This window comes from Triplophysa rosa, linkage group LG22, assembly GCF_024868665.1.
Source record: "Triplophysa rosa linkage group LG22, Trosa_1v2, whole genome shotgun sequence".
NCBI classification, from domain to species: Eukaryota; Metazoa; Chordata; class Actinopteri; order Cypriniformes; family Nemacheilidae; genus Triplophysa; species Triplophysa rosa.
The window spans coordinates 17,874,473-17,886,405 of NC_079911.1; the positions used below are offsets into that span (position 1 = coordinate 17,874,473).

Consider the following 11,933-nt stretch of genomic DNA (forward strand, 5'->3'; position numbering starts at 1 on the left):
ATGTCGCATTAACCCGGGTGTCGCTCCAGACGTTGCCTCAAAAAATGGATCTAAAAAAGAATGAGTCCGCGACTGCGTTTTCACTGTCACGTAATCCTGGAGCACATCTCTGTGTGAATGTGTGGTGTACACATAAAGTAAACACTCTCCCGGGAGCATCTTGGGACATGAACAAGCAGATCTCCAGCAATCTGTGTGTCATGAGTAAAGCCATCTCTCCTCTGATCGGATGTCAATCACACTGCTGATATTGTATATATATATATTATGCTGTTTTTTTAACTTTACAAGTGTTTCGTACTGTATTTCTTCAAGCTTGGTTTTGGATAGAGGAACCAATATTTACATTTCAATTGAATTTAAAATAATTTCCAAAGCGCCGGTTACAATTTTGCATTGTTGCAAACAAGGATATTAAAGTTACCTGAAACTATTTAAACTTTTCGGATATTTAAAAAAATATATAGGCCAAAAGATTTTTTTAAAACAAAAACTAAAAATGTTTCCTTAGCAAAGAGTTGTGGAACTAAAAATATAAAACTAAATGAACTAAAACTAAAGCTGAAACAAAAATAGATTACATCTATGTAGCTATATATATATTTCTTTTTACAAAAGCACATAACAAAATTCACAAAAAAATAACATCTAAAAAATATAATTTTATAAATTAAAAAAAAATAAAAGTTAATTCAAAATATGAATAAAACGCCAATAAAACTCATAAAAACTAAAATAACTGACTGCAAAGCAACTTTACAGTAAACTTCTAAAATACACGCCGATAAATGTCCATTAGCATGACTGATTGGATTGCAAACTATGTAAAAGTATTGGTGTCTTAATATATGTCAAGAGAGAAAATAAAGTAATGTGACCATATCAAAAGCCAGTTCTAACGTTATGTCCAATAACTATTAAAGTGACTGAAATGTTTTAACAAAAAAATCTTATATTAAATCTTCAGAACAATTGAATGTACAACAGAATGCAATATAACTGTAGATGGGATTACTGGGATTGAAAAATAAATAGTTTGACTTAGAAAAATAAATGTACTACATCATATTATATATATTTTTTACTTATTTTTATTTTATTTAATATTGCATGCACTACGTTGCACGTGTTTGATATGATATTTCTTTCATCTATTTTGAAACTCTGTATAGGGCAGTACCGCAGCATGCATTTTTAATAGCCGTTTGTAACAGAGATCAGGATGTGTTTTGCTGACGACAGTGAAGTCTGCAAAGATCCCCGGCTCCGGTTCCAGCGCTCCGCTCCGGATCTTACAGCTCTCACTGCGTCGTGCTCTTCAGCTCTGTGGGTTTGTGGTTTCACAGGAAGCCGCTCATGTTTGGGTAAAGCAATGCCTCCTGTGTCATGTCTGTGTAGCCGAGGTTCTGCGAGCCTCTCTCACCAAGTGCAAGCTTTTTTTGTGCTTCAGAAAACCTGAGCAAAGCCCAGAGCTTCACGTAGGGCTCGGGATCTCTGACTGGGGGGAGTATAAAGCCTTGACGGTAGGAGGCTCTCGGGGGTCTTTTGCATCCATTCCCCTCTTTTTTTTCCGTCTGAAGTTCAGCGCACCTCTGGATGGACCTGTGGATGCTACAGATCATAAATGTAGAGACGTACCTTTGTTAGGGACTCCGTGAAAGCAGATCGAGACGGGAATCTCTGCTTGTACGTGTGTGTCTTTTGTTTTATAGGAGCATGGGGCTCCGCACCAGGAGCCCTGCGTAGCCGGACAGACAGAGATGTAACTCCGTTCATTGTCCCTCCTGCTCTCCGCCACCGTCGTCGAGCGGCTCGGGAGATAAAGGACGCTTTTTCGAGGGTCTCGTATTTGACCCTCTAGCCCTGTTTTTCCTCATAGGAGGGGTCTTTTCAGTGCAGCATGAAGAGTCACCCATGTGTCCATCCCAACATGGCCGTCTACGACGTGGACGATGTTCGGGAAGCCTCGGCTAGCCCGGTCAAACGTCTCAAAACTGACCATCCCCTACCCTGTCTCCCTCCAGAGGAGGCCTACCAGAAGATGGCCACTGAGACCCTGGAGGAGCTGGACTGGTGTCTGGACCAGCTGGAGACCCTACAGACCCGACACTCCGTCAGCGAGATGGCCTCCAACAAGGTGAGTCACCGTTAAACTTACTGAGGTTTACATCCGGGCCGCTCGCCTCGGAGCGAAGGGCTTCCCTTGACTTAATGTGATTACGGCCACCCGAGGGATTCAGGTAATTGGTGGGATTTGGCGGAGGGCTGTCGCCTCGCAGACATTATCAGGTAGAGTGGCCTCCCCGGGGGGGTTACGGTTTGAGGGAGATGTACACACGACTCGCGTACGTGCGGGATTGTCTGGCACGGTGCCCCCCCGGTCATCTGATACGACACCCTTAATGAAATGGTACACAACTGCATAAACACACACACACACACGTATGGAACATCAAAAGCTTTCGTATGACATGAGGCATCGGGTCCATTTTTGTAAGAGAGGGGGCATCTGTTGAGCATCACGTTCAGCATGGCTGATGACTACATAGGCGTCTTTTCATGTGGCGTGCCGCTGTGCCCGGGTCTGCAGTCTCCATCAGAACTTCCCTGTAATTCTGTCATTTTGCGGGAGAGGGTCGGGAAACACAGAGCGGAGTCTTGTTTGGTTTCTTGTGGTCTGTGTGAGAGAAGCGAGGGCTGATATGAATGAAGGTCATGTCTTATATTTCACAAACCGACTGTGTGACGTTACACGTGTAGGTTGTGTATCTTCAGTGGATTTGTGTAATTTTTGCAAACTAGATTTTGTAAAGAAATTCTGAGAGCTTGTCATGCAAAACTCAAGTTAAGGGGATTGTGGGTGGTTGCTGGGACGTGGCTGTGCTGTTGCTAGGGGGTTATAAGTTCCTTCCTCCTGTTTTTTCTATGCTAAATTGTGCAAACTTTAAAGTCTACAGTAAATCGAGTCGGGTCCTTTTTAGGAGCGATTCATTTCGTGATTTTAAATGTAGACGCGCACATTTGTCTAGGCGCGTCGTCGCCGCATCGAGATGGAAATAGTGTCCCACGCGCATTGTGGGTCATTTGAGTAGAGAAGCGATGCGGCTCGCGTTTTTCATGCGGTTTTAGACCCAAAATGCGAATCGCCCCTTACGATGTCATTTTATGTAGATGTAAACACTCATTTTTGTAGGAATTTTAGCTCCTAATTATCTGTGATGTTTGGCATTTAAACATCGTTGTTTTCAACGGTTCAGGAATTTCATCTCTGGGCAATGTCGCTTTACATAATGAATGTTTACATATATAGTTTGATTTTGCTTACGGGTGTGATGTGTGGTCAGTAAGGCATCTGTTACATAAACTATGTTTACTGTGATTAAATAACGTCAACGTAACACCATCATCTTTTATTGCTGACTACACAGGATGAGCTCTGTTTATCAAATGATAAGATGGTTCCAACCCTAGAAACTTCAGCGTGAGCGTGACCTTGACTTTCAAAAACATGCCTGATAACCTGAAGCTCACGGGTGTGATAGTCTGAGTTCTCTTAAGATTTAAGTTGAACTAGATTTTTGCTTTTCTTCAAGAAATGTAAGCAGCGCTTGTCCATGTGAAACACACCAGTGCGGTATGAAGGCGTTGGGGGCGGTTGTTAGGGTGTTGCTAGGGAGTTCTGTGTTGTGCTAAGATGTTGTGGTAGTTGCTTGCTGACCCGAAATCAGTTTGTTTGGATAGAACCTAGTATGAAGAATAGTAACAGGGATGGGATTGGTGGATCTGAACCATGTCAATAAGAAGATATTTTGAAGAATGTCGACAACCGAACAACATCCATTGTTTTCCATTAAATTAACACAAAACCACTGAAAGATTTCTCAAAATATCTTATTTTGTGTTCCAGTGGGGAAATTTTTTTAATGACATAAGGGTGAATAAATGTAACACCTACAGAAAATAATTTCACACTAGAATCAGTCTGTGTTTCATACCGCCATTGTCATCAGATAACACGCTTAAATTTACATGTGTTGGACGTACACCTCGCTTTTAAGGAACCCAGCGGTTAACTTCTAGGCAGCCGCTTGATTTGCATCACCATCGTGTGTATAAGAAAACACTCATTATGATGCGTCTCACCGAGGTATGAACAGACCAATTAGAATCCACCGCTCCTTCACGGCCCCTCTCTCTCACCCGCCTGTTTTATGGTTTGTTTTTGAATGTACTGAGCATGCTCCTGAATAACCGGCATAGGCCTGCCATGCTGCATACTGATGAACAGATACCTACACACACACAGAGCAAAAACACACCCTCCCTGTCACAGCGCAGACAAACAGGCTAGTGCAGGATCCCACATGCTCTCAGTTGCCATGGAGATGCAGACAAATTGAGCCCTGCAGTCGGCTGAGAGCGAGTGCACACACACACACACACACACACTGCAGTAACACAACCTACTGAAAGGTTAATGAGGTTCACTTGCAAACATAACAGCATCTTTGTAGCTCTCTGTCTAAACACGCTCATTTCAAAGCGTAAACTTAAAACTTCAAAATGTGATTTGATCAGTTTGACTCGCATCACAACCGACTGGATGTGATGTTTCAGCCTGTTCAGACATGCTGGAGCATCTCATTCAATCTTAGTGATTCGTCTGATACGTTAGATTTGACGCTCGTGTTTGCTAGGTGTAAAAACGTTTCATAAATACTGTGATTAGCTCATAAAACGAGTGCATTTAATTCAGAATATTTTGAGATGAAAGCTTAATAAAGTGATGGAGATCTGTCTTTCTTTTTGTACTGAATTGTGATCTTTGGATTCATTACTACTACAGCTGCCTAGCAACCAGCTGGCATCATAGCGATCTGTCCCACATTATACTGTATTAATACTATATAAATTATACTATAATATTCATATCTTATGCATTAAGTTGTTGTTTTGCTTTAATATCGCTGCTGTCCTTCTGAAACCTTGTATCTCCATATTTCCTGTTTTGTTTTTTTGTTGTTGCCATATTAGTCAGCTTTTACAGCAGTGAAATGAATTAAGAGACCATTTCAAAATAAAACAAGTTTTTCTGAATTTACTATTTATAGGTATACTGGTTATAGGTTTCATTCTGTGAATTACTAACAATATTTCTTCCAAATTTCAAATAAAAATATTGTTTCTATTTGCATTTAATAATAATAAAAATAACAGAAAATGAGTTTGTATTTGTACATGTATTTAGGAAAAGCTCGATTTTTTTCGTACAGTTTTCATGAGTCTTTCACATTGCTGTTGGATGACTTTGTCACTCCTGAGGTTTGATTTTGTTGAAATTCAACAGACGCTGGACTGGAATCTAGAAACGATGATTTGAAGTTGAAAATTTGGAATGCGTTCTTCATTTTTTCGAAGCTGTATGCTTGTCACTGGGTTTTGCAAATATCGAACCAATAAAAATTCCATTTCTTGAAAAACAGGGAATTTACACATCGAGGGTTTTGGAAGGACAGCGACGATAGTTTAGCAATTTGACTTGTCCAGTAGTTCATAGTTTGAAAAGCCATAGTTTATATTGTTGTTTACCTTATTTTCTGTATTAATCTGGCGTTTATTTTTCTATATGAAATCCAGATTTTCTAGTGACCCACGTACCCATTTTCCCTCCTCAGAACACACAGTGAATTTTGGACCTGCCAGTGCTAGATCCCTAAAGCACAGAAACACTGAAAGGCGACATATGTGCTGTGGTGGGAGTGAGGGGGTGGTTGGGGATGGAGGGGTGTATCTGTGGCCAGTTGGTTTTTCAATGATTTGGATCCTGCACGCGTGTTGCGGTGAAACCTCCGGCGTCTCATTGGTTCTCCACGACGCTGCGACTGCAAAGCACGAAACATTGAACGGTACTGAAAGAGTCTGCCGACGGCTTTAATGAAAGCCACACGAGTCCTGCGTGAGCTCGGCTAAACTCTTCTCCCCGCCAGACTTTACCAAAGTACTTCACAGAAAACCACAGAGGTCTGTTTCTGCACTAAAGAGCCGCTTTATGAAAAACAGCCTTCATTTATCACAGTAGCCTGAAAGTATTTCTCTAAACATTACTTTTAGTTTTTATTTGTAATTATTTGTGACAAGTAAACTGTAGTTACATTTGGCATTTATGTTTATGGATCTAAATCTAAAGCAACGTGTCAAACCTGTATGACGTTCTTTCTTCTGCAGAACACAAAAGAAGATATTTCAAAGAACGTTGAAAACCAAACAACACTGAACCCCATTGACTTCCATTGTGTGAACATAAAACCACAAAACAGACATTTCTCAAAATATCTTCTTTTGTGTTCCACTGGAGGTTCTGGTGATGACCAAATAAGCCCTGTAGTCAGCCTTTGACGTCTATTTTCAGGATTGATTTAGGATCATATCTTGTATTGTTATAAATGCACACTTTCTTGATAAAAGTGGATCTTAAATTGGTGGTAATAATTAGATGTGTAAAAATAACTCTTGATGATGGAGATGAGAGACGACCGGGCTGATTTTGGGGTGTAGTGGCGAGGTTTTTTTTCTTTAAGGTTTCCATCAGCTCAACACAGACCTCAGACACTCGACCACACTCCAGATTCAGTCTGTAATATATCATGAACCGCTGTGATATATGCCAACGTTTCACAATATTGTTCTTTCAACAAGGCAACAACACACTGACTCTCAATATATTCATGCTGTTGATGGATGTTTTTGAGTTTTTGGTTGTCAAATTGTAAGACGTTTTTATGGTGTATGCGGTTTCTTTTGTCACACTCTTAAAAGTAAAGATGCTTTAAAGGTTCTTCACAGCGATGCCATAGAAGACCATTTTTGGTTCCAAGAAGAACCAATTCAGTCAAAGGTTCTTCAAGGAACCATCTTTTTCTTAAACAGAAAGGTTCTTCAGATGTAAAGGTTCTTTATGGAACCAAAGGGTTCTTCTATGGCATCGAAGAACCTGTTTTTAAGAGAAGTGTTTATTTTCAATCAGAACTTCACTGAATGCACATTTATGACCATCTAATACCAGCATAGAGCTGCATAATACTGAAGAAAAATGCATTAACTTGTTAAATAATGTAGTATGTAATGCAATAATGCTTGTAAAATCAATGTATTTTAAGACTGAAAATTATATAGCCCAGCATATTTTATGTCGCACTTCTTTCTGGGTAAAGAAAGCATCACTCTTTTCAACTATAAGTAATGAAATTATTCAGTTTAAGCAACATTTCTATATTTTTGATATCGTGCAGCCCTGACATACAGACAATCAGGCTTTATTTTCTTGCAGAATACCTTGTTTTGCATAAAGAAATGTTTTGACGCAAGACAGCAGCGCTGCGGTTTTCATATTCATCTTGATAATATCAGTTCTGTATTATAGGGCCTTCGGGTTCATATTCAAATAGCCAATGGCTATGGCTTTGATAAAAGAAGCACTGATCTGTCATTTGTCTTTCAAATGAGAACATCATAACACAGGACACACGAAAGCTTCATCTTTCAGTACGAACCCCCCAAACTTCACTTCACAGACATCTTCAGAGTCGCTCATCTTTGATTTTAGAATTGAGTTTTGATGAGCAAAACAAGGTTTTAATATTCCTTGTTTCTGATCTCACAGTGTAACACATTTTTCGCCTGACCTTTTTATAGTTCTTGTACAATTCTGTGGTGCTAATTATTGCGGTAATATTTATTTATTTTCATGTAGCATTCTTTTTTTTTTGTATATTTAGTTCAAGTAAATTTTGAGCTCATACAATAATTACGATATATCTGTATATAGCAAAAAAAAAACTGTGCAAAGTTTTATTTTAGCAATTATTTTTGAATTGTCACTGTCAGAAAATTCTAGAAATGTCTGTAGCACAGGGAAGGTGGGATGAAGCGATGATGGGTGACTACGGCTGGAACTTGGTTTGTGTGGACAGTATTAGTCATAAAAGACAAAAGCGATCAAATGAACATTTTTCAAGTTTTGGACGACTCATTTTTAGTAACTTTTATGTTGAACTGTTGTTTTGAGCTCAGTGTTATGCCAGTATCTTGTAATTTCTGCGTACGAGTAATAATACCGAAATGTGGATCATAGACGAAAAAGGGTTTAAGCATAAAAACAATAAGTGCTCAAAATTGTTGTTGTTCCAAAAAGAAATGAAAAGGTTTTCTGTTTAATTTAATTGCATTTTTGTTTTTCTGAGCAAAAAATAAATATCACACATTTTCCCCTGATTTACTGAAGCCCACTAAAATGTCATTCATTGTAACAATCTTGTCAGGCATATTTACAACAAAAATCTATTTATGACACAATAAAAGACTAATTACCCCAAGTTGTAATTAAAAAAAAAAAATATGCCACTATTTTTGCACATTTGTCAATAAGAAGTTTTTACTCATTTGAAGCACAATAAAATGTAATATGCTCCCTTATTATTTTATATATTTTAATATGTACAAGTCGTTTGTACAGAAATATTGTGTTACACTGAATGACAGTGTCACATTATTTCAAACAAATTTTGTCATTTTTTTCTCCAAAAACTAAGTTGGAACTTACATGTAATGTGCTTTCTATGGACATAAAATCACTTTTGTAAATTAATTTTCATGGGGACATCTTAACGTCTTTGACCCATGTAAAAAATGTGTAAAAATATATTTTAGGTTTTTTTGTACCGTCAATGGTAAAACGAATTATGTGATTTTCGTATTCAACATGTTAAACTTCATTAAGAAACAGTAAAAATTAAAGCGCAAGACAACTTAAAAACAAAAGTTTTACATTGTGTTGTCATAGTGGAGCAAAAATAAACCATTTTGATATGCATAATTTCACGATGTTTTGCGCAGCCCTGATTATTATTATTCATGGTGATAAATATTTGAATGCAATATTTGAAAACAGTATTTTTCTAAAGCACTGAATGGTTTTGGGATGATGAAGCGGTGTTGTCTGTACAGTATGTTGAACTGTGGATGTGAGTGAATACAGATCTCACCGGAAGAACGTCTTCCAGCTCTTATGAGTCATCTGAGCTCACCGCCGGGCATATGATTATATCAGGTACAAGGTGAGCTGTGAAAACAGCCCCGATCTCAAGGCCTGTATCCTCCATCAGTGGATGACGGCCGCCCCAACCCCCCCCCCCCCCCACACTCTCTCTCTCAGTAATGAGCTGTGATTGGCCCGAGTCGCAGTGATTAAATGAGCAGTCCCATATTGGGTAGGCGTCGAGCATCTTTCCCGTGGCTCAGAGGAACCAAGCCAAGCCATGTCTGTCAGCCTCAGCACCTCTATCACACCTCCGGCTGATCTGGTGTCAGCTTCAGTGATGCAGTTTATGGGCTGAGACTACAGAAGCATTTGCGTCTAAAGGATTTAACAGAGATTCTCGACTTGGTTTTTGTGCGATTTGGTGTTCTGCAAACATGCCCGATGCCAATTATTTGCGATCTGTGTCGTGGGGATATATAAAGGTATGGATGATGGATTATTCTGAATATGAGTTGTGTGCATCTACAGTATTGTGGTGGGGAACGCTTAGAAGCGTTGAGGTCGTACAGTAAGAAAATGTAAACAAAACAAGTTTCTTTTTTGTGCTTTTTGCGGTAAGCCATTTTATAAAAACGAGTGTACGCATGTTTATTGTCTCTGTTTGAATAGGATGTGTATTTGGACGTGTCGATTTATATGATGTGTTTTTTCAGTTTTACCTCAGAAGCCTGATTGAATCACATTTAAATAACCAGAGCGGTTTACATTATTCAGTTTACATTTTTGTTATTCGTTATTATTACTTTTTTAAAACATACAGTGGCTTTATTTGGGGATGTATAGAATTCATCTGTTTACAGATTGAAAATACAGTTTAGAATGGAGTTGATTTATATTTTCTTCCGTCTGTGTGTCTGTGTCCAGTTCAAGCGGATGTTGAACAGAGAGTTAACCCATCTGTCTGAGATGAGCAAATCTGGTAACCAGGTCTCAGAGTTCATCTCCAACACATTTTTAGGTAAAGCATCAGTCACAGAAACACTCGAAGCTCGACCCATCTGTCGGTGTCAAATAAATGTTTACGTCCGTTTTCTCTCAGACAAACAGCATGACGTGGAGATGCCGACGCCGCAGACGCAGAAGGAGAAAGAGAAGAAGAAGAAGCCCATGTCGCAGATCAGCGGCGTGAAGAAACTCACACACAGCACCAGCCTCACCAACTCCAACATCCCTCGCTTTGGGGTCAAGACGGACACGGAAGACTCTTTAGCCAAGGTGAGCTGGATATTTGAAGGGCTCTTGTGCTCTCAGAACATCAATCATGTCATTTGAAGGCTGATTGGACCGGATCGTGGACTCCCGATGACAGTCCCGTGACGTAAGATCGGTGACGTCATGAACCCCGCTGAAGAGACCAGCTTGGAGCAGCGTGAATGGTTAGCGTCATGCTGTTCGGCAGCTGAAGATAGTCGGGCGGCACGACCTTTCTGTTGAAGCTGGTTAATGTTAAAAGTCTTAATGGTTAAACCAGCATCAACAATATTCTGAAGACTAAACATGCTGGTGATGAGTATTCAAACAGACATTCTGGATTATTCTAGACATTGTGTTACTGTTGTGCAGTGTGTAGTTTTAATATGTTTACATTATATACAGTAAGAACTGACTGTTTAATATAATGTTGTGTTTCAGGAGCTGGAGGATATTAACAAATGGGGCCTTAATGTTTTTAAAGTCACCGAGTTTTCAGGCAACAGGCCTTTAACGGTGATGATGCACACTATATTTCAGGTGAGTATTATTAACGCCGTTAAAGGGACAGTTCACCCAAAATTGAAAATTCTGTCATGAATGACTCACTCTCAAATGTGTATACATTTCTTTGTTCTGATGAACACAGAGAAAGATATTTGGAAGAATGCTTGTAACCAAACAGTTCTTGGACCCCATTGACTACCATAGTAGGAAAAATGTTGGTCAGAAGTGCCCCAGAACAAAATATCTTCAAAATATATGACACAGAAAGTTCTGGCATGAAACTGTACATGGCGCCGTCCTAAAGTCTAAACCAATCTGACATAATAACTTTACTACACGGCGCAGCTGATTGGTTCCTCCGTATCAGCGGCCAATGAGCTTGCTGCTCTACGTTTAAAACTTGGCTAGTGATTGTTGTAGCAGTGCAGCGCGTTTCAGAAACCCTCCTCCTTCCCCAGCTCCACCTGTATAGATCTGCTACAAGGTGATCGCATAAGCTATGTGGGGTTTATTCATATATGTTATATGTGCAGCAGCAGCATTCCTTATTGCACACAGCAGCATGTTGTGGATGAATTGGCAGTAGAAAGTCTCCATACTTGCACCGCCGCAGCAGCAGCAAATATATATCGGAAATAATCACATTATCGGTGCACATGTAAACGTAATCAATGAAGGCAGAATTTGTATTTTTGGGTGAACTATCCCTTTAAGATAGTATGAGCCGCGTGAGACATTTTTTCAGCCATTTGGTTAAATTATTAACCAATAATATCATCTTGCCCTAATGATCTAATCAATGATGGATAAAATCAAGTCCCCCCCTCAATATTTCCTGCTACACTTTTTTGTTCCCTCAGAAATGTTTGAGATTACTGAGGTGAAACGCGTCGCAGACGTACAGCAGACCACTTTTATTTATCTGTGTGTTTGTCTTTCCTCGCAGGAGAGAGACTTACTCAAAACATTTAAAATCCCCCTGGACACTTTCATAACCTACCTGATGACCTTAGAAGACCATTATCACGCAGACGTCGCTTATCACAACAACATCCACGCTGCTGATGTCACTCAGTCCACACATGTGCTGCTGTCCACGCCCGCGCTAGAGGTGAGAGAGAGAGAGCATTTGAATCTT

General features: G+C 39.6%; 1 protein-coding gene across 12 annotated transcripts in view; it reads left to right on the plus strand.

Annotated features, from left to right (window-relative positions):
* The window catches only part of LOC130546116 (cAMP-specific 3',5'-cyclic phosphodiesterase 4D-like), a 136,283-nt gene that overhangs the window by 118,334 nt on the left and 6,016 nt on the right, over positions 1–11,933 (plus strand). For all 12 annotated transcript variants that reach the window (XM_057321205.1, XM_057321207.1, XM_057321210.1 and 9 more), the window contains 5 exons: positions 2,025–2,137; positions 9,962–10,055; positions 10,137–10,312; positions 10,730–10,828; positions 11,742–11,906. In XM_057321205.1, coding sequence (XP_057177188.1) covers positions 2,025–2,137; positions 9,962–10,055; positions 10,137–10,312; positions 10,730–10,828; positions 11,742–11,906 — 647 coding nt within the window. The remainder of the gene's footprint in view (positions 1–2,024; positions 2,138–9,961; positions 10,056–10,136; positions 10,313–10,729; positions 10,829–11,741; positions 11,907–11,933) is intronic.